The sequence below is a fragment of the Apostichopus japonicus genome, chromosome 21 (assembly GCF_037975245.1).
Source record: "Apostichopus japonicus isolate 1M-3 chromosome 21, ASM3797524v1, whole genome shotgun sequence".
Classification (NCBI taxonomy): Eukaryota; Metazoa; Echinodermata; class Holothuroidea; order Aspidochirotida; family Stichopodidae; genus Apostichopus; species Apostichopus japonicus.
The window spans coordinates 8097379-8122201 of record NC_092581.1 but is presented as its reverse complement, the minus strand read 5'-3'; the positions used below and the strand labels follow the sequence as shown (position 1 = coordinate 8122201).

The window sequence follows — 24823 nt, the reverse complement described above, 5'->3', positions numbered from 1 at the left end:
AGAGTTATTGCATTAAATGTCTGAAAATTAACTTTGACCTCGTATAACTCCGCACACGAAGGTCACACGGGGGTCAACCTATTGACAATTATGATCAGAAGTACCTTTGACATCTGAAAATAGCATCGAAACTGTAAAAATCCCCAAAACATAAAAAGGTCACCAGAGGTCAAATTGAGGTCAAGGGTCACCCAGATGTGGGTCGACAATTGGATTAAATTGAAGCAACTCCCAACCCTAACGGACAATTCGTTCTCAAGTTATCGCAAAAATACTAGTTTTTTATCATTAATTGACCTTTGGTGACCTCGGATCACATGACCGTTATGTTTGAAAACATTGCCCTAACCAGTTCACAACTTGTCCCAAAATATCAACCTTGTCGCACATTGGCACTGGGAGTTATTGCAGTTTTAGTATTTTAGGTTTTTGGACCATAACTGACCTTTGGTGACCTTTGTGGGCACCAAAAACAATAGGGTTCATCTACTCACTATGGGCCACCCACCCACCAAGTTTGATCATGATCAGTCAATCCCTTGTTGAGTTATCGTGCATACAAGCTTAAGCGTCACACACACACACACACACATACATGTAACAGGCTCCAATCGGGGACTCTTTTTTTGGACTGACCAAGTGGGGACAGTGCCGCACGGCATATTCCCAGGTATGAGGGTGTGTCCTATGACTTGCAATGAGCCATGGCAGGAGGCTTTTCATTAACACTTAATGCTAGGGAATATATAAGCTAAAAACTATTTTGATAAAGTACATACCAAATGGGGACACACAGTGTTTTTCAACTGGGGACCACACTTAACAAGTAATGTACCAAATGGGGACACACAGTGTTTTTCAACTGGGGACCACACTTAGCAAGTAATGTACCAAATGGGGACACACAGTGTATTTCAACTGTGGACCACACTTAACAAGTAATGTACCAAATGGGGACACACAGTTTTTTCCACTGTGGACCACACTTAACAAGTAATGTACCAAATGGGGACACACAGTGTATTCCAATTGTGGACCACACTTAACAAGTTATGTACCAAATGGGGACACACAGTGTATTCCAATTGTGGACCACACTTAACAAGTTATGTACCAAATGCGGACACACAGTGTATTTCAACTGGGGACACAACAGTGGTTCATGTTCTATTATTGTCAATACCTAACAGGGTTTGCATTTACAATCACACTTCAGCACAGGGGTAACTTAGTCCATACTAAATGGGTACAAGCAAAAGTTGGCAACAAAGTTTTCAAATATGTCAACTTTAGTTGGATTCATGTTTAAAAACATACTCAGATCAGTTTTGATACGCGTTGATACGTCAAATTCAGACATTGACAGAGAACATAACTATAACACAATGGAAACTAAAAGTAAGTAACAAAACAATGTATTTATATAACACCAAGTTAAACAGCTTAAATATAACGAACAGTAAACAAACATATCAGCTTATTGATTTGAATCAATCTAATAGCATCACCACCTTTTTGACTATTTCAGCCATGTTTCAACTAGGCACCTCAGATGTGGCATTATTAAGCAAAGACCAGCATATAAATTAGCTCTATCAGTCAACTATACCAATTTTAAAGAGGTCAACATTCCCTATATTGGTAACATGCAATTGCTTAAATCAAGGTGATGCAGTGATTTTGAAAAAAAAACCCATTTAAGTAAAGTAATAAAGTTGTTTAATTAAAGAGCAATTCTATTGCTTTGAAAACTGAACTTATATCCAATATCAGACATAAATAAATTGCTCAACTCAAACTGTCTTACCGGTCAGCCCTTAAACTTAAGTACAAATATCACTTTAATGGGACTGTCATCAACAAACAAAACAACAGTTTTTAAAATAATAATATTAATAGCAGTAATAGCAGCCATCTATTTTCTCCTTTAACAGAAGCCAATCTCACACATTGACAGAGAAAATAACTATAACACAATGGAAACTAAAAGTAAGTAACAAAACAATGTATTCATATAACACCAAGTTAAACAGCTTAAACATAATGAACAGTAAACAAACATATCAGCTAATTGATTTGAATCAATCCAATAGCATCACCACCTTTTTGACTATTTCAGCCATGTTTCAACTAGGCACCTCAGATGTGGCATTATTAAGCAAAGACCAGCATATAAATTAGCTCTATCAGTCAACTACAGTATACCAATTTTAAAGAAGTCAACATTCCCTCAGCCCTTAAACTTAAGTACAAATATCACTTTAATGAAGCTGTCATCAACAAACAAAACAACATTTTTGAAAACAATAATATAAATAGCAGTAACAGCCATCTATTTTTCTTCTGCAACCACACTCAATGTCAGAGCTGTTCTCCTTAAAAACAACATTTATCTAACCTTTGTGTGTTTTCTTTTGAAGTTTCTCCAAGCAATTACAAATAAGTAGCTTACATTTTTCCTAGTGTTCTCATTTATCCAGGAGTTTTTCTATTACTTTTTTTAAAATTTTCTCTCTGCAGCTTTTTTTCTAAAGGCGTTCGACACAATTTAAATTATGCAGTGCAACGTAATTACTGAAATGAAAAACATGCCTGTAATAATGTAGTAATTAAGAATTAAAACACATAAACAATAAAAGAGCTGTTCAACCTTTCTAACCCTTTGTTTTTGCTCTGCATAAGTTTTTCTATTACTTAAGGAAATATTATCTGTGCACCATTTTATGTATGTAGTGCAACTTAGTACCTGAATTAAAAATAAACTAGTAATGCAATGTTGCAGTGAATTAGAAATAACACATAGGTCAAATAAGTCACAGCTGTTTTTCTGGTCAGCCATAAATCTAAAATACAAACACAACTTTTAAGAGTGATGTGATGAACAAACAACAAAAGCTTTGAAAAGTATCACAAAAATAGCAGCCGCCTATTTGCTTCCCACGTTTTTTCATGTAGAAAAGTGACACTGAAACTTGTATCCTCATAACTAAGTACCACCCACTCAAATAACGGTTTATTTGAAACAGTTGTATAACAGCTCTACTCTTTATTTGCTTTTAGAAAGCGATTTCGAATAAAATCTTTCAAGTTGGTCCATTTGCGCCCTCTAAGGCAATCATACTGCTCAAGAACTTTTTCAATCGCTGCTTTTCCAGGAAGTTTGTTCTGTGCAATTTCCTTTCTGAAGGCTTTCTTCATTATGTCTACTTCTTCATTTGACCAAGGTCTCCTTCTGCATTGTGTTTCTGAAAAAGTGAAAAGAAATTAACTTAAACAATTATGCAGATATGTATTGCACTATTGCCTTAGATGAGAACAGACAAAATCGCCTTAGATGAGAACAGACATGTGTAAAAGGTCACCTAAAGAGCATGCCCGGTGCATCTGTCAGAATGGGAATAGGTCTGTTCATACAAAACTATAATGTTTTCTGGCTTCTCAAAAAACAGGTGGAACAATTCAATCATCTACTAGAAAATGAGTTGCGGCAAATCCCTCAAGAATTAACAAGACTAGTGTAAAAGGCAAATTGTGAGGATTGTTCACAGTAGCTACAGTAACATGTATTTGTTCAGTCATCCATGTCAATGTTACTGTGGATTGAGTCCTATTTTTGTTTTGTATGCAAAGTCGTGAGCAGTTAATGGCATATTTTAGAGTTATTAAAATATTATATTGTGACATTCACCCACATCAGACACATATACATTGAAAATGAGCAAATATATATTATGCTTGAATAGAGTTCAAACAAGTGACTGGTGAGACATTGTACTTTGCACACCACATGAGCAGGCATGACACCCATTTTCATCTGATATAAGCAAAACAGAAGCAAGGAAGCAATTGCAAGAGAAAGTCAGTGTATATTGTGAGCAGTTACTCATATCGCTAGCCGACGTGATGCTTACTGTACATGAAGAATTACAGAAATGTAATATTACAAACTATCTAGTTTACATACTTTTTGCAGTTGCTGGAATTGGACTTTGTTCTGGCATTGTCACATGTGGAACATGGTTCAAAGGCTCCTGCTCCTGCTCATCCTCTTCTTCCACTTTCTCATCTTCTTCACTGTCATTTACACTTTCATCCTCCTGTATCTCTGCAAAGAACATCAAGAGTTATATTTGTGATATATATTCAACACATCTTACATACACGTAGACAACAATTGGGTAAAAAGTGCAAGAAAGCTGACTGTACCCTCACCATGTTTAATCATTTCAGCAGTACTACGGGTCTATGAAGGAATTTATTCCCTGTGATTCCAAATACTGAGCTCTAGTTAATCTGTTTTAGGCATTTAGAAATGTAAGCAGCATTTTTAAGCAAAGCAGTCAGGAGTGGTTTGCTGTCATTATACTTGATAATGTTTGACATATTTAGAGCTTGAGGGTGTAGAGAACATTTAGACCTGGGATTGTTTGTAGAACTAGAAATCATTACTCAGAACAACATTCAACATGTTCTACAAACAATTGGGGCTTGCATCATGGAGAAGTATGTGCACAGTTTCCCAAGAAATGTAAAATTGTGGTATTCCTTACCTTCATCTTTTTCTATGTCAATCTCATCAAGTGATTTGCCTGCAAGGTTTGAGGTTCTACCATTCTCCAGCGATAAGAGTAATTTTGAAATTTTCGCAACCTGCAGCGTGGAATCAGGTAGTCTATAAAACTCCCGATGTACTCGTACATCATGACCGAGAAATTTGGCAAGTATGTCAAGCTCGTTGTCTTTGAGGTTCAGCACTTGACTAACCGTGGCAATCTGCTTCCTTAAAGCTGTCGATCGCAGGAAAGTTGGATTAGTTGCTCCACACAAAACAGCATACCTTCTAATACAGTCAGAACCTCGAATGTGACCATCTGAAGTCGATGGAAACATATAAGGATTTTCAGCACTTACACCAACGTTCTCTCTGCTACTGAGTAGCAACGACATTGATTCCTCCATTTCTTTAGTTAGCAGAACAGGAACTGTTCTTCCTTTCTTCCCAACAATTTCTACTCTTTTGAATGTCCTGCACAACTCTTTCTCAAAGTCGCTAAGAGAATCATAAATGTAGTCCATGGATTCAGGAAGGCATCTACTATTGTAGTCATCAACACTCATTTTTGAGATCTCACCTTGTCTTCTCCTGTTGAAGAGCATCACTTGTGTCAGAGTAAGTTCATTCAGAGATTTCCAAGCTGTGAAACTGTCACATGTTCCTTCCTTCACAAGCTTCCTTTGTACTTCTGATGTTTCTTTCAGGTAGGATGTGAGACAAAGAACATCTTCTGCTAGAGGCAATGCCTTTGCTTTGTTTCTTTTGTTCTCCGTGAGTGTACGATGGGCATGGACAGAAATATCCTCTGTCCATTTCATCTCGCATAATTCATGAAACTGTGTGGATTTATTAACAGCATTTTCATCACCAGATTTCAATCCTTCAGCTTTTACGATAAGAGCACACTTCTTCAGGGAATGGCCAAGTTTTAATGCAAGACTGGGTACTTTGTATGTATGTGTGCTGCTATCAAATCCTGCTAAATTTCGCGCAGCAGTCACAACGATGTCATATTTTGCAGGATGAATTAGTTCAGTTAAGGTTTGGTTTTCATCTTTGCTTACAACACGAGCGTCAATTAAGAGTCTTGCAACTTCTCGTAGCTTTGTGCGTGTGTAGTTTTGTTGTTCAGGATCATGGCCTAGTTTTAGATTCTCCTTCTTGGCAAACTGAAGAATGAGCTCATCACTCTTAATCACTCTTGACACATTGTCATTTTTTAGAGTAGACAAAAGTTCTGCAACTTCTGAATGCAAATTTGATGGGCTTGGTAACAGCATGGTACCATTTCTGACTCTGTCTCCTCTTTTCTTCTTTCCAGCATCACTCTGCTTATTTTGTAATGGACAGGTGTGCTTCCAGAGAAATTTCCTGGTCAAATACCCGTAGCAGGTTGGGCATGGAACAAACTCTGCTGGATCTACACTTCCCACAGGTCTATACTTCACAAGTAGTTCTCCCCTGCCTTCTTCCAAAACTTTGCAGTTGTTGATGTGATTTCCCAAGTTTCTGATTTTTGTAAGCTTGGCATTTTTCAACGTAATATTAGTTTCTCCCATCCAATCTCTGACAGCAGACTCATCTGAATGTGCACTTTGCAAGTGACGTGGCAACTTTGCTTGGGATATCTCACAGTAAAAGCAGATATGTTTCTTATTATACTTTCTACCATCTGAGTTGCTAGTGGTTTTAACATGTATTAGAGGTGGACCAGGACTATCTTCCTCGTTGAACTTTGCAGTCTCCTGTGACTCTGTAGTATCCACATCAGATCCAAGCAGTAGATTAAGGTTTGGATATCTTGGGAATGAATCATTTGATGCATCTGATGGTGGTACCAATTCTTCCTCTTCAGATGGTAAATATTCACTTCCTTCATCTGAAGAACTTGATGAGTCTTGATCGCTTTGACCATCATCTTCGCCTACTTCATTACAACATGCCGTCAGCAAACTGTCATCTTTGATTTCTGAAAAGATCAGTGATTGTCACATTTAATTATGAAGTAATAATCAACTATGGAACACCTGCAATAGCCAGAAGAAGCACATATTTTTGCTTTGATTTTGTCTTAAAAATTTGACAAAAAGTAACAAATTGTATCAAAGAGAACACTTAGTGTTAGGCTCTTAGTTATCCATCTTAGCAAACAGACATGTATTTCATACGAGGATTATGACTAGTTGCTTTCCACATAGCATATGCAAACAAATATAATACAGAATCACTTGTATCTGCACATTTAACATGATATGTTGATAATTGTTGATGATATGGTACTTACTTGTTTCAAGAACTTTGTATCCTCTCACTTGGTCTGCTACTTTCATTTCTTGCTTAAGTTCAATATCTGTTGGCTGGACCTGTTGTGCTACTTTCGGTTCCTTTGTAGATTCTACATCAGCCTCTCTTTCTACATCTGATGGTCGGTTGAGTTCTGCTGCTTGCAATTCTTGCCCAAGTACTGCAGGGTGTTTTGCTTCTATATCTGTTTTTTGGTCAAGGTCTGCCATTTCCTGATATTGCTCAGATCGTGTATGAGTTTCTCCAAACACCTCTGTAGGTTGTTTATTGTCGTTTACCGCTAGTTTTTGCTTAAGTTCAATATCTGTTGGCTGGACCTGTTGTGCTACTTTCGGTTCCTTTGTAGATTCTACATCAGCCTCTCTTTCTACATCTGATGGTCGGTTGAGTTCTGCTGCTTGCAATTCTTGCCCAAGTACTGCAGGGTGTTTTGCTTCTGTATCTGTTTTTTGGTCAAGGTCTGCCACTTCCTGATATTGCTCAGATCGTGTATGAGTTTCTCCAAACACCTCTGTAGGTTGTTTATTGTCGTTTACCGCTAGTTTTTGCTTAAGTTCAATATCTGTTGGCTGGACCTGTTGTGCTACTTTCGGTTCCTTTGTAGATTCTACATCAGCCTCTCTTTCTACATCTGATGGTCGGTTGAGTTCTGCTGCTGGCAATTCTTGCGCAAGTACTGCAGGGTGTTTTGCTTCTGTATCTGTTTTTTGGTCATGGTCTGCCACTTCCTGATATTGCTCAGATCCTGTATGAGTTTCTCCAAACACCTCTGTACAGGTAGGTTGTTTATTGTCGTTTACCGCTAGTTTTTGCTGAATTACTGCAGAGGCTTTTGGTTCCCCATCTGTTGGATAAAACAATTTAAAAAAACATAATAATAAATATCAAATATCAAAACAAATAAGGAAACATTTAACACCATGTAGACACCTTTATATTTATGCTGTGGAAAATGGAAACACATTTTCAAATTTACATTTACACATTAGCTACAATCAAAGTACATACCAACTGGGGACTCTGTGCATTAGTGCCCAGAAAGTACTCATTTCTATACTCACACACCAAATGGAGAAACAATGTACTTTGTACATGCAAGATCGAATGATGTATCACATACCACTTGTCGATGCAACCATTGGATTGATCTACATTCTATTTATCTTGAAACTGAATCCATTTTTAACGGAAAATATTAAGCATACAAAGTGGGGACACTCTGTGCTAGTAACCAGATACATGATTTGTTCTACTATGGCAGTACAGTATAGACATTCATGTAATGCACATTCATGATGTGTCGCATATCAAACGTATAAGGATGCTATGCTCTTCTACATAAGATCTTCCAGACATTATATACAGCTATATAGCATACCAACTTGGGACTCTGTGCATCGGTGCACATAAATACCATACATAAGAAGGGTACCCTTTAACCAACCTTTGTATAAGTTAGTAAAAACAGATAAACAGAACCAATAAAATTTAAAAATATAATCATAAATACCAAATATCAGAACAAATATGGCAACATTGCACAACATGTCTACACCTTTAAAGTTATGCCTAGCACTTTATAATTACTGTGGTAACACATTTGCAAAAACCAATGACACTATTATGTCAACACTGTAGCAGCTACAATGATGAATTAAATACAAACCATTGACATCTTACAGTAGCACACAGAAACTGATGACACTAATAACATACCTTGTGGGCCAATCTATGATAGAACCTAAGAACAACATAACTTGTACTGATACAATACAGCACATTCATGGAAAGATAGATGAGTCACATACAAAATGCTTGTGAATGCTATGTTCTACTAAAAAAAAAATATATTTACCAGTAGCTACAATCAAAGAACATACCAACTGGGGACTCTGTGCATCAATGCCTAGAAAGTACTAATTTCTATACTCACACACACCAAATGGAGAAACAATGTAATTTTTTTGATCTACATTCACCATTAAGATGGAGAGGTGTACCACATACCATTTGAATATTAATGGATGATATATTCTACTACTTTATACCTTGACACATTAGCTACAATCAAAGTACATACCAACTGGGGACTCTGTGCATCAGATCCTAGAAAGTACTAATTTCTATACTCACACACACCATATGGAGAAACAATGTACTTTTTGATCTACATTCACCATTAAGATGGAGAGGTGTACCACATACCATTTGAATATTAATGGATGATTTATTCTACTACTTTATACCTTGACACATTAGCTACAATCAAAGTACATACCAACTGGGGACTCTGTGCATCAGTGCCTAGAAAGTACTAATTTCTATACTCACACACACCAAATGAAGAAACAATGTACTTTTTGGATCTACACTCACCATTAAGATGGAGAGGTGTACCAAATACCTTTTGAATATAAATGGATGATATATTCTACTACTTTATACCTTGACACATTAGCTACAATCAAAGTACATACCAACTGGGGACTCTGTGCATCAGAGCCTAAGAAAGTACTAATTTCTATACTCACACACACCAAATGGAGAAACAATGTACAGTACTTTTTTGATCTACATTCACCATTAAGATGGAGAGGTGCACCACATACCTTTTGAATATAAATGGATGATATATTCTACTACTTTATACCTTGACACATTAGCTACAATCAAAGTACATACCAACTGGGGACTCTGTGCATCAGATGCTAGAAAGTACTAATTTCTATACTCACACACACCAAATGGAGAAACAATGTACTTTTTGATCTACATTCACCATTAAGATGGAGAGGTGTACCACATACCATTTGAATATTAATGGATGATTTATTCTACTACTTTATACCTTGACACATTAGCTACAATCAAAGTGCATACCAACTGGGGACTCTGTGCATCAGTGCCTAGAAAGTACTAATTTCTATACTCACACACCAAATGGAGAAACAATGTACTTTTTGGATCTACATTCACCATTAAGATGGAGAGGTGTACCAAATACCTTTTGAATATAAATGGATGATATATTCTACTACTTTATACCTTGACACATTAGCTACAATCAAAGTACATACCAACTGGGGACTCTGTGCATCAGAGCCTAAGAAAGTACTAATTTCTATACTCACACACACCAAATGGAGAAACAATGTACAGGACTTTTTTGATCTACATTCACCATTAAGATGGAGAGGTGCACCACATACCTTTTGAATATAAATGGATGATATATTCTACTACTTTATACCTTGACACATTAGCTACAATCAAAGTACATACCAACTGGGGACTCTGTGCATCAGAGCCTAAGAAAGTACTAATTTCTATACTCACACACACCAAATGGAGAAACAATGTACTTTTTGATCTACATTCACCATTAAGATGGAGAGGTGTACCACATACCATTTGAACATTAATGGATGATTTATTCTACTACTTTATACCTTGACACATTAGCTACAATCAAAGTACATACCAACTGGGGACTCTGTGCATCAGTGCCTAGAAAGTACTAATTTCTATACTCACACACACCAAATGGAGAAACAATGTACTTTTTTGATCTACATTCACCATTAAGATGGAGAGGTGCACCACATACCATTTGAATATTCATGGATAAAATGTTCTACTACTTTATACCATGACACATTAGCTACAATCAAAGTACATACCAACTGGGGACTCTGTGCATCAGTGCCTAGAAAGTACTAATTTCTATACTCACACACACCAAATGGAGAAACAATGTACTTTTTTGATATACATTCACCATTAAGATGGAGAGGTGCACCACATACCATTTAAATATTAATGGATGATATATTCTACTACTTTATACCTTGACACATTAGCTACAATCAAAGTACATACCAACTGGGGACTCTGTGCATCAGTGCCTAGAAAGTACTAATTTCTATACTCACACACACCAAATGGAGAAACAATGTACTTTTTGGATCTACATTCACCATTAAGATGGAGAGGTGTACCAAATACCTTTTGAATATAAATGGATGATATATTCTACTACTTTATACCTTGACACATTAGCTACAATCAAAGTACATACCAACTGGGGACTCTGTGCATCAGAGCCTAAGAAAGTACTAATTTCTATACTCACACACACCAAATGGAGAAACAATGTACAGTACTTTTTTGATCTACATTCACCATTAAGATGGAGAGGTGCACCACATACCTTTTGAATATAAATGGATGATATATTCTACTACTTTATACCTTGACACATTAGCTACAATCAAAGTACATACCAACTGGGGACTCTGTGCATCAGATGCTAGAAAGTACTAATTTCTATACTCACACACACCAAATGGAGAAACAATGTACTTTTTGATCTACATTCACCATTAAGATGGAGAGGTGTACCACATACCATTTGAATATTAATGGATGATTTATTCTACTACTTTATACCTTGACACATTAGCTACAATCAAAGTGCATACCAACTGGGGACTCTGTGCATCAGATGCTAGAAAGTACTAATTTCTATACTCACACACCAAATGGAGAAACAATGTACTTTTTGGATCTACATTCACCATTAAGATGGAGAGGTGTACCAAATACCTTTTGAATATAAATGGATGATATATTCTACTACTTTATACCTTGACACATTAGCTACAATCAAAGTACATACCAACTGGGGACTCTGTGCATCAGAGCCTAAGAAAGTACTAATTTCTATACTCACACACACCAAATGGAGAAACAATGTACAGGACTTTTTTGATCTACATTCACCATTAAGATGGAGAGGTGCACCACATACCTTTTGAATATAAATGGATGATATATTCTACTACTTTATACCTTGACACATTAGCTACAATCAAAGTACATACCAACTGGGGACTCTGTGCATCAGTGCCTAGAAAGTACTAATTTCTATACTCACACACACCAAATGGAGAAACAATGTACTTTTTTGATCTACATTCACCATTAACATGGAGAGGTGCACCACATACCATTTGAATATTCATGGATAAAATGTTCTACTACTTTATACCATGACACATTAGCTACAATCAAAGTACATACCAACTGGGGACTCTGTGCATCAGTGCCTAGAAAGTACTAATTTCTATACTCACACACACCAAATGGAGAAACAATGTACTTTTTTGATATACATTCACCATTAAGATGGAGAGGTGCACCACATACCATTTAAATATTAATGGATGATATATTCTACTACTTTATACCTTGACACATTAGCTACAATCAAAGTACATACCAACTGGGGACTCTGTGCATCAGTGCCTAGAAAGTACTAATTTCTATACTCACACACACCAAATGGAGAAACAATGTACAGTACTTTTTTGATCTACATTCACCATTAAGATGGAGAGGTGCACCACATACCTTTTGAATATAAATGGATGATATATTCTACTACTTTATACCTTGAATCATTAGCTACAATCAAAGTACATACCAACTGGGGACTCTGTGCATCAGAGCCTAAGAAAGTACTAATTTCTATTCTCACACACACCAAATGGAGAAACAATGTACTTTTTGATCTACATTCACCATTAAGATGGAGAGGTGTACCACATACCATTTGAACATTAATGGATGATTTATTCTACTACTTTATACCTTGACACATTAGCTACAATCAAAGTACATACCAACTGGGGACTCTGTGCATCAGTGCCTATAAAGTACTAATTTCTATACTCACACACACCAAATGGAGAAACAATGTACAGTACTTTTTTGATCTACATTCACCATTAAGATGGAGAGGTGCACCACATACCTTTTGAATATAAATGGATGATATATTCTTCTACTTTATACCTTGACAAATTAGCTACAATCAAAGTACATACCAACTGGGGACTCTGTGCATCAGTGCCAATAAAGTACTAACTACCCTGTAATTTCTATACTCAAACACACCGAATGGAGAAACAATGTACTTTTTGATCTACATTCACCATTAAGATGGAGAGGTGTACCACAAACCATTTGAATATTAATGGATAATATATTCTACTACTTTATACCTTGAATCATTAGCTACAATCAAAGTACATACCAACTGGGGACTCTGTGCATCAGATCCTAGAAAGTGCTAATTTCTATACTCACACACACCGAATGGAGAAACAATGTATTTTTTTGATCTACATTGACCATTAACATGGAGAGGTGTACCACATACCATTTGAATATTCATGGCTGATTTATTCTACTACTTTATACCTTGACACATTAGCTACAATCAAAGTACATACCAACTGGGGACTCTGTGAATCAGTGCCTAGAAAGTACTAATTTCTATACTCACACACACCAAATGGAGAAACAATGTACTTTTTTGATATACATTCACCATTAAGATGGAGAGGTGTACCACATACCATTTGAACATTAATGGATGATATATTCTACTACTTTATACCTTGACACATTAGCTACAATCAAAGTACATACCAACTGGGGACTCTGTGCATCAGAGCCTAAGAAAGTACTAATTTCTATACTCACACACACCAAATGGAGAAACAATGTACAGTACCTTTTTGATCTACATTCACCATTAAGATGGAGAGGTGCACCACATACCTTTTGAATATAAATGGATGATATATTCTACTACTTTATACCTTGACACATTAGCTACAATCAAAGTACATACCAACTGGGGACTCTGTGAATCAGTGCCTAGAAAGTACTAATTTCTATACTCACACACACCGGATGGAGAAACAATGTATTTTTTTGATCTACATTCACCATTAAGATGGAGAGGTGTACCACATACCATTTGAATATAAATGGATGATTTATTCTACTACTTTATACCTTGACACATTAGCTACAATCAAAGTACATACCAACTGGGGACTCTGTGCATCAGTGCCTAGAAAGTACTAATTTCTATACTCACACACACCAAATGGAGAAACAATGTACTTTTTTGATATACATTCACCATTAAGATGGAGAGGTGTACCACATACCATTTGAACATTAATGGATGATTTATTCTACTACTTTATACCTTGACACATTAGCTACAATCAAAGTACATACCAACTGGGGACTCTGTGCATCAGTGCCTATAAAGTAGTAATTTCTATACTCACACACACCAAATGGAGAAACAATGTACTTTTTGGATCTACATTCACCATTAAGATGGAGAGGTGTACCACATACCATTTGAACATTAATGGATGATTTATTCTACTACTTTATACCTTGACACATTAGCTACAATCAAAGTACATACCAACTGGGGACTCTGTGCATCAGTGCCTATAAAGTACTAATTTCTATACTCACACACACCAAATGGAGAAACAATGTACTTTTTTGATATACATTCACCATTAAGATGGAGAGGTGTACCACATACCATTTGAACATTAATGGATGATTTATTCTACTACTTTATACCTTGACACATTAGCTACAATCAAAGTACATACCAACTGGGGACTCTGTGCATCAGTGCCTATAAAGTACTAATTTCTATACTCACACACACCAAATGGAGAAACAATGTACTTTTTTGATATACATTCACCATTAAGATGGAGAGGTGTACCACATACCATTTGAACATTAATGGATGATTTATTCTACTACTTTATACCTTGACACATTAGCTACAATCAAAGTACATACCAACTGGGGACTCTGTGCATCAGTGCCTAGAAAGTACTAATTTCTATACTCACACACACCAAATGGAGAAACAATGTACTTTTTGGATCTACATTCACCATTAAGATGGAGAGGTGTACCAAATACCTTTTGAATATAAATGGATGATATATTCTACTACTTTATACCTTGACACATTAGCTACAATCAAAGTACATACCAACTGGGGACTCTGTGCATCAGAGCCTAAGAAAGTACTAATTTCTATACTCACACACACCAAATGGAGAAACAATGTACAATACTTTTTGGATCTACATTCACCATTAAGATGGAGAGGTGTACCACATACCAATTGAATATTCATGGATGATATATTCTACTACTTTATACCTTGACAAATTAGCTACAATCAAAGTACATACCAACTGGGGACTCTGTGCATCAGATCCTAGAAAGTACTAATTTCTATACTCACACACCAAATGGAGAAACAATGTACTTTCTGATCTACATTCACCATTAAGATGGAGAGGTGTACAACATACCATTTGAATATTCATGGATGATATATTCTACTACTTTATACTGTACCTTGAAACATTAGCTACAATCAAAGTACATACCAACTGGGGAGTCTGTGCATTAGATCCTTGAAAGAATATAAATACTTACACAATACAAGTAGCTACAAGAAAATGACAAACCAAATGAGGACGTTGTGTCTGAGTGCCTAAAAACAATATTTGTTTAGTTTTACACTGTACACTGATGGAGACACTGTATTGTGCCCAATGAAGAAGATCACTGTTTAACAAACCATGTTTGGATAAAATATTCTATCTTTTAGAAATTTAACACATTTGCAATAGAAATAATACACGTACCAAATGTGATCACTCTATATCATTACATAGGTACAGCATTAATATTTGGACCTTGTGTACCAATGGCTAGGAACAATAGTTCTGGTACATGCAATGAACTTTTCACATTAAAAGGATAAGTGCATGAGCTACATCAGATGTAGCACATAGGCCTGCCAATGCATATGTTGTTGTAATAATTAGTAAATAAACACCATTGAAAACTCCATGCTAGAACCTATGCTAAAGCAGCAACTTAAGACAATTCATGTCTTAGAATTAAACCTGCAGTGGCCCTTGGGACAATGGAGAATGTTTAATGCATATTTAAGAAGATGATGTATCACATATGACATGTGGATTCTATGGTATATAATGATTACAAACTAAGATCTAGAAAAAAATGATTTGGACATTATGAACTGGTACGAAAAGTAAAACATTTTTCCCATTAGGGTTAGGAGGGCAACTAATGTAAATTTAAACTAGATATGGTACATTACACACCAACTGAAGATAAAATATTTGTCTACTTGGCGATGTAGAAATTATGTACTGTACCAATTAGTGGCACTGCACACTGTCACAGGTAACAACAACATATTTCTATCACATGCACTACATCATATGCCATATGTTGTAAACTATGTGTGATGCAAGGTACTGTAAGGATTGATATATGATGTACCAACATTGCTGCTATTTTCTACTAATTCGTAACTTAACTTATTTGCAACGGTTAATTCTATACTGAATCAACTAAGTATGCATGTACCTTCAAACAATGTATTTCTTGCATACGCACCATATTCCAATTGGAAAATTATCATATCTGTAGGCTGTGACCTATCAAGGCTACTATGCTATACTACTTTACTTCACATTAAAATTAAACTGTTCACGAGATCTACATATATCATATACAGATTTACTGCCCACAGTACCAAATGAGGACACTACTATTATATCCATATGTGCTTGCTCCAAAACAAACTAGACATTGTTTGGAATGACCATGATCACCCGCTTCACTGTTATCTGCACGATAATATCATAACTAGGGGCACTGGCAGACTGCGTCTCCCACCCATGAGAAGCAACCGTCATCGCAATTCATTTATTCCACGTGCAATAAGGCTTTACTATGATAACTTGAGCCGTTAGGTCCTGCCTTTGTGTGTTTTATTGTTCGATTGTTTAATGTTTTATCGTTCGCTCTATCACTATTTTTCATATTTGTAACATAGCCATATTTTTTACAGTAGAGTGATTGACTGACTGACTGACTGGCTGATTGACTGACTGACGGACTGACTGACTGACTCAGTCACTTACTTACTTATTATATGTACATTAATAAGACTCTCAATTATTCTGTCAACTTATTATTACAATTACCTCTTTTTATACTCTCATCAAATCATCAGCTGAAATGTTAGGTTGAAACAAGAAAGACAATAATGAACAGGCAAAAGAAAAAATGTGAGAATTAAACAATGCAAAAAAAAAGGTGTTGGATGGATATTCCACTGGCACAAGTTGATGCAAAGATATTCATGAATTTCTTTGGAAAAATGTTTCAAATGTGTCTGGCAATGATGTTATGACAGAGTTAGTGGTGTCATTACATCAGACTAACTGAAAATACTTTTGTGTTTTATTATAAAGTGCAAACCATTTATCGAGAGTGGAAATAACGTTCTTACTAAAAATTTGTATTTTAAGGATTAAATTCAGAGTAAAATGAGAGCTATTTCCAATGAAAATCCAAACGTATCATATTTTAAGAACAAATCAACAGAAAAATTATGTAGTTAAAGTAGAGCTTTTGAAGAAATGATGACATATCACAGACCACCCACTCGGATCAATTTCCTGCAATTTTCTAGGCATTTACTTGCAAGTATAATTAACCACAAAGCAACACATTTAGAGACAAAATATTGAGACAGGGTTTTAAAGTACTAGTGCGGAATATTTTCATCTTTTTCGTGAATGTACACTAACATCATCTGCCACTGGAATATCCCTTTAACACTTAATGGAATGCAAAAGATAAACAAGGCAAAATAGCCTTTAACTGTGTAACTGCAGAAAATAATAACTTGAAAACCAACACAAGAAATGAGAATTAACCTGTATGGGTCAGAGAGGAGCCTGGTGGCTGGAATGGAAGACATATATTGCACACATTTCAGTACTGAAGCTATGTGAAATGAGAATGAGAAACTTCCTGTCAAAAGTTTATTGCTGAATGCAAAGGATTACAGCAGATCAAGTTAACAATTTCCATCTGACTGGATCTAGGCATATTGCACTTGGACACCGTTTAGTATGAAAATTGTTTACAACAGATTAGCCGGAACAACCCTTCACATTCAGTACACCAAATAGATAGACAGATTTATTCTTATTGTCGAGTTAGAAATGAACATGACATAAGTTTTGGTAAGGACTCTTTGAGCTGACTTTTTCAATGGGATACAGATTAGGTCACTTTGAAAATACATATATGATACACAAAAATAAGCTGGATACCTCTCAGTCTTACTAAATGGACATTATTGTTTAGTAAAACCACTTGCAAGCTGCTTAACAGTGATTAGTGATGGACTTAATACACAACCACATTTTGTTTCCCAACAATGAATGTACAGTAATGCATTCTATTCCCATGGGAACATTTAGCTAGTGATGGCCTAGTTCATCATTCCAGGTGCATTTTGGCAGACATAGGTACCATAAGGATGCAAAGTAAATGATCTCACCTTCAGTCTGCACTCTGTATACAACCAAATAAGTGAGAAATTAAACACCCAAGAGACTACAACGAGCCTGTTAGTCAGCTATGAAATATACAAATCAATATACACTGAGAATACAATATCCAAACTTATCGTGTACAAAATAAAACATTAAATTCCTACTGTACCTTCTTCATCCATGGCATATCCTTCTCGTCAAGGCCGTAATCATACAAAATTTCTACTCCTGGGGTAAGTCTTTCTTTGCTTAACAAGCACAGAATGGGCAAATTGTTCAGAGCCTTGACTACCATTTTTGCATTGGCCTGATCTCCTCTTCCGTGGTTTACGAGACGGCCAAGCTTTGGACCATGAGTGGGTTCATTTGTAGCATCAACACTGCAAGAAAAAAGATACCAGTCACAAACACATGTAGTATACAATATTCCTAATTAATGGTGCTGATAAACACAGCCATTTTAATTGCAATACCTACAAAATGTGAAAGATAAATATATTGTAAACATTTATGGTTTTAATAGTGATAATCAAAAGAATAAACAAATGCATTCAATATATTGTTAATAAAACTTTCCTTTCATATGGAAAGCCATCAGATTGTACAATGACAAGGCTGTTTTGAATATGAATTATCTGTCTCCTCTCTCAATCATAACTGCAACTTTCAGTGATGGTGAGAAAGTTATTTAATGTGCTTTTGTATGCTTGAGAAAAGAATAGTGGAAAAATAGAGTGATAATTCATATACCCTCGAACATTCTCTTGGCTGAGGTCCTAGGCTTTTTATTAATTTCAAGTCAAGAATAGTCCAGAATTGGATAGATTCAGAATCAGACAAGAACTCCTTAGGCTGTAAGTACATACTGTTGTGTATAATGTATATAGTGAAGCAAGTAAAGTGCACTATGGTTATAAACCATTTTGGGCTATAAATGGACTGTTTACTTCATGACAATTACATATAGCTTACCACCATTTCTTGTCTTGATATTTGAAGAAATATCTGAATACACTGCTGGTATGTTCCTCCCTAGTCTCCCCTTCTCTCCCAGAAATGAGTTCACCATGATAGGAGAAAAGGAATTCCCCTTTCTCAACTATGCAGTCGGTAAAGACACCTCTCCCTTTAATAATGAAAAGATATAGAACACATTCCTGCATCACAGCTAATGAAAAGAAAAGTTTAACAGTACAGTATTACATTTTGTGTTAGGAGACACCTTGCCAGTATAAGGCTATCCATCTGCTTTGTCACTCCACACTAATATGGTAACAAAGTTGGTAAATTGGATCTATTTCATAACTGAAGTGAACCAAACAACTGACAAGTAAGAAAAACATTAACTAAACAAAGCTTCAACATTTGATGAGTTAAAAAGTCGCAAACTGTATTACGCTCAGCATATGAAAGAGTTTTGTTCAGCACAGTAATTGGTTTACAGTGGTGAAAGTCCATCTGTCCATTTTGCAAGAAAGTATGCTGAATATATTATTGAAAAAGTGCTTATGAAGGGAAATACTTGCAATATTTATGATAATGCATACCTTTTCCTGGAGAATTCTTTACAAGGAATCCAGGGGGATCCTCTTCTGTACATAGTTCTGTAACAGATCTACGTCTTTTTCTTGTTCTTCTTTGCATGTCTAGTTGTTAAAATGAAGATTAATAAACACAAGGTTAGATTTTGTAGATTTTCGTACATTTGTGTTGCTCTATAGAAGATTTTCACATGACATCATTGACCGTCAACAAACCAAAACTATACAAGTCTAATATTAGCTTAGTTATAGTTTTTTAAACATCAAAATGGTAGACAACAATTGCATGACAGCATGTATCTGTTTGGATGGTGAAAAACCTTATTAGATCTGTGATGTAAGGATTCATGATATAAACATTTACTGCAATAACTGTAAGTACAGTAGCCTAACAAAGCCTATAATGCAGGTCATAGACTAACCGATGCACTGGTAATATTTCTCTAAATCTGTTTGTTGGAGTGATGAACTATGAACATTTTGAGTGTGGAATAATGACATTTGTGGTTTTCTTCTCTCTTCAAATTTCAACAATGTAGTACTTGGGGGAAAAAGCATTGTAGTGAACTGACTGACCCATGTCACTGGTTATTTCTTTTAGTACTGAAACCAGCGTCTTGTTAGGAAAAGTTAGTGAGGTTAAAAAATATTCCATTCACAATTGCTTCCAATTAATAACCAATGCAACAGAATGTAAAGATTAAAATGTTTTCATGACACTTTCATGAACAAGTAACTGTCACTTAAGCAAAAGAAGGGGTCAGTGAAATAACAGACTAAAGTCAAGAACTAAGACACAGCTTGTTTGGTTCTTTACATCCTATCAGTTAGTTTGAATTGTTTTGGTGATGATAAAAATATTTCATCAGATTAACTTTCTCAGGCGAATAAAGGCCTAAGTGGCCTTCCATGGCCTTTTTACTATTTCTGCTACCTAAAGCCTATGGATAGATCTTCCAACAATTAAGAACACCAACATAGGCCTACATATTCACATTTTGGGACAATATCTTACAGCATAGTTTTGAATGTTCACTTGTTCTTAAATATGAGCTACTTCACAATTAAGATGGTTGTGTAACACATGTAGTTGTATAACATCAAAATCTTCTTCTTCATACACAAATATGCACCAAGCTTTGAGAAAGTCACAAAAACAAATTGATAGTCTTGTTATCCCAAAGCGAAGACAGAGTGAAACAATCTCGTGGTAAACTGAAACTGAAGTTGTAATGAAATGTCCAAACACAGTATTTGGATCTATAGGAAAACCAGAAGAAGCCATATCATAGCACCAACAATGGTACCAAGCTACTGATAATAATTGACTAACCCACATGGCCAACACTTAGGGTAGTACTAGTAATACTAAAGTAGTACTAGGCCTAGGCTAGTAGTACTACTACTCAAAGAGTGATTTTCTTAATCATTACAAGTGTGTGGAGTGATGGCTAGTCTACCTGGGGTATATACTATAACATCGTGTATCATGTTAACCTATCCAAATGGGGAGGACCCTTTTGATACTTCACGATTACCTATCCAACCGGGCACGTGTTCCTGCTTGACAAAATGCATGGCATATACCTTATCGTCTCTGTGTTGATGCTAACGTTACTTATGTTAGGCTACCCTAGACTTATCTAGCCTTATCTTAAAATGAGTGGGACAAATATCATTGTTCAATCATTCCGTAACTTTTGTTGTCTCTAAATTACCATTAAAAGCATTAATCGTTCCTTTTTAATTTAGACAGAACGTTGGTAAAACAGTTACGACTAGACTAGCACAGAACTAACGATAGTAAGTCTATCAGACTAGGCCTAGCCTAACTTTAGCCTGGGCCTATCGGAACGGGGACGTCCACGTTTGATATTACGCTAATTAAACAACGTACGAGTTGTTTACTTGGAATTATTGCACATTGCTTAATTTACTTACTCACTAGGTCCTTTTCTGGAAAAACAACGACTTGAATCACTGACTTATTCTGGATGTTTTCACTTGTAGTAGTAAGTAGCGTGCTCCTTGTGTAGTTGTGTAGTTACATTTCGACTAAACGGGGACATCGTAGGTGAGGGCAGTCGTCAACTTTCGCGGCAGTGACATGTCACGTGATTTGATTTCTCACTGTGCAAACAGGGACCGCGCATTACAGACAACCATGCTCAGAAAACACAAATATTTACACTCAAACGTTTCAAATATACTAATTGACGACTCCCGCCTATTGAACTGGAAATTTTAGCGGTAACTATTTTGACCAATAGGAACAGAGATACGAGCATAAACCAAACGGGGACGTCCCCGTTTGGGAGCAAGTCCCCGGTTGGAAGGTGTGTAACACTATGAGTGTCCTCAATTGGAAGCTGTTACACACGCACACACACACACCCACACACACACATACATACACACACACACACGCCAACCTGAATACATAGGTTCCTTTGCTTTCAGCAAGGAACCAAAAAGACAACAGTTTGTAGTTAACCTCAAATATTATAAACTGGTGATGAAAAATGGAAGACACTCCTTTGTTACTACTGTCTCTGAGATAAATTTCAAGAACAACTTATTTCCTTACCAAATCCAAAAGTAGGAAAGATATTTGTAGTAAATAGACTGACTGTTCTTGTATTGATCATTGTGGATTTGCACTCATACTAAGGGCATTGTGCAAATTTATGTACACTTACCTGTGCTTATAAATTAGTACTTGTACCAAGGGAAATTGAACTTGCATGGGTACTCATGATGTTGTACTTGTACTGCAAATTATTAGGAACAGAGTTGAGTACTCCACCAAGGACTAAACAAGGGCAATGAATTACACCCTGTACAATCAGGTGTATGCTATCTACTCACCTTAACTAGGTAAGGTCAACAAAATAAGATTGGTGAAGGGAATAGTTTAGTCATTAAATGTATGCATATAGTAGTTTCCATTAAATTTATTAATTTTGTTTATCTTGGCAAAAGTAAAGACAAAACTACACATTTTTCTGTGATTTAGTGGCAATTTGTCCAATTTGCATATATTCTTTTGCAAAACTATTTCTGATCATCTTTACCCATTGGAGTAGTCCTTCAAAAGTGTAAACAAACATTTTTTTCTTCTCTTGTTTTGGCTAGCTTGAAGTAAATTAAGGTTAAGATTCACAATGTGTACCAGAGGGAGGAAGGATACTGACCTGCTCGACTAAAAATCCTTTCAAACGTCTAACTCGTTCTGGCACGAATAAATTACTGAAACTTTCTTCACCTTGAGCCAACTTTCCATGTCGCCCATCTCCAAAAGTGTACAGACAGCCGCTTTCTGTGAAGGATCAAAAGTGGAAAGTTTCTTGATTTCTGTTTTGAGAACTTTTGGGCATTTCTGAAAGGAACCATGGAACTAACAAAAGACTATGAATATACATGTTCATTCATTCATTCATTATATATTTGATCCAATCACAAGAACAGTATACGAACAACAAAATATGAAAACACAAAGCCGATCAGGATGTACAAAAGAAAACCAAATTCCTGTAGCCTGGAGGCCTGTACACCCTTACAATAAGAGACTTCGAACTAAAATAAATATATAATATTCACAAATAAAGCCATAAGAAATATAGAATTAAAATTTACAAATTACACATGTGATAAAGCTAAGAAATAAAAAACATGTGCCTTCTACTTAAACAAATCTTACACTGTCATTAATCACATAAGAAAATGCATGCTTTACCTGTTACCACCGCAGTATGGCTCTCACCACAGGATACAGACTTGAGACGGTGCTTCTTTAGTTTATTCACGATGCGTGGTGTGCTCGTCTGTAAAACAGAAGGACCCAGTCCCAGCTGACCCTGACTTCCTTCACCAAATGTAAACAAGTCCATGTCACCTTTGGAACAGACAAAATGTATCGATTGCATAATTGGCATAAAGTTTTAAGTTGGATCAAATAGCTAGTTTGGCTGGCACATTTCCAGCCTAGGTGACCCAAAATAAACATTCAGCAATGAATACCAGTCAAAGAGAAATGAGTCCCAACCTCGCCACACCCTGTAATCTCTGCAATGTTGATGACATGGTGTACTTGTTGAATTAAATCAACATTTTGCTTTAGAAAGTCTCATCTATTCAACTGAGCCCAGTGAACGACCAATCAAATCTACATGTGCAATTAAGTTGTTTACTGAAGTCCTATTTAACATAAAACTGACAATTAACATCTTAGAGGTCAGCAACTGCAGCTTCGCTGCCAAGACAACCCCACCCATAACACCCATTTCCGCCACCAACTAAGGAATAAACATAAACAGATTTAAAAGACTTTCTTTTACGGTTAAACCGTTGAAGATATATTTCTGAAAAGTAAACATGCAAAGTATGAAGAACACAGGTGTCCAAAATTACATGAGACAAGTGAACTTATTTTACACCCACCTGCAATAACAGCTGTGTGATTGTTCCCACAAGCAACACAATGGACTGGACTTTTGATACCGGTAACTTGAGTTGGAATGTTAGTGCTACCTGTAAACTCATCACCTAGACCAAGCTTTCCTAGGTCGTTTTCTCCAAAAGTGTATAACTTACCATCCTCTGTGGAAAAAAAAATTGTGACATAGGTTCATAGAGGACATGTCTGAGAATATAAAACGATGAGATTTTCCATGAAACATGTCAAATGGTCTCAGAATCATTGCATGATCAAATAGACAGGCAGTATGGGTGACTAACAATACATACATTAATACACTATTGATATGAGGGAGAAGGCAGTGTCACTGATTGTTTTTAAATTTAAAGCTTCTAATGTTACAGATCACCATTACTCTTAGCTATGCCCACCCAAGACTTCCTGTTTACCATGCCATTCCCAACCCCCACCCCTTTCCCACCACCATCTCCAAGGAAAGGATTTAATGTTTTTCATTTTCCCTTACAAAATCTTCCATACTTACCAGTTACAAATGCAGTGTGGTAGTATCCACATGACAGATGCTTGACCTTGCCACTGACCGAGAGCTCTCTGGGGATGGTACATTCTGAAGTATCTCCCATACCTAGCTGGCCTTCTGCCGCTCCACCCCAGGCAAATAAAACACCTGCATCTGATTGAT

The 24823-nt window shown here is 36.2% G+C and overlaps 2 protein-coding genes across 4 annotated transcripts in view; both read right to left on the bottom strand.

Annotated features, from left to right (window-relative positions):
* The window catches only part of LOC139963125 (X-linked retinitis pigmentosa GTPase regulator-like), a 45482-nt gene that overhangs the window by 14713 nt on the left and 5946 nt on the right, over positions 1–24823 (bottom strand). For both annotated transcript variants that reach the window (XM_071963664.1, XM_071963665.1), the window contains exons 5-8: positions 24665–24814; positions 24144–24302; positions 23440–23598; positions 22898–23022 (exon numbers count right to left, since the gene is read on the bottom strand). In XM_071963664.1, coding sequence (XP_071819765.1) covers positions 22898–23022; positions 23440–23598; positions 24144–24302; positions 24665–24814 — 593 coding nt within the window. The remainder of the gene's footprint in view (positions 1–22897; positions 23023–23439; positions 23599–24143; positions 24303–24664; positions 24815–24823) is intronic.
* On the bottom strand, positions 182–22145 carry LOC139963124 (uncharacterized). Of its 2 annotated transcripts, XM_071963662.1 has the most exons (9): positions 21645–22145; positions 19710–19808; positions 19135–19288; positions 18332–18542; positions 17536–17563; positions 6840–7703; positions 4551–6524; positions 3965–4105; positions 182–3245 (listed from the first exon to the last, which is right to left on the bottom strand). In XM_071963662.1, exons 2-9 carry the CDS (start codon positions 19804–19806, stop codon positions 3040–3042), a joined length of 3675 nt encoding a protein of 1224 aa, XP_071819763.1. In that variant the 5' UTR covers positions 19807–19808; positions 21645–22145; the 3' UTR covers positions 182–3039. The 2 variants fall into 2 exon arrangements, with proteins under 2 accessions (XP_071819763.1, XP_071819764.1); XM_071963663.1 differs by lacking the exons at positions 17536–17563; positions 19135–19288; positions 19710–19808; positions 21645–22145 and having other exon boundaries at positions 18332–18494.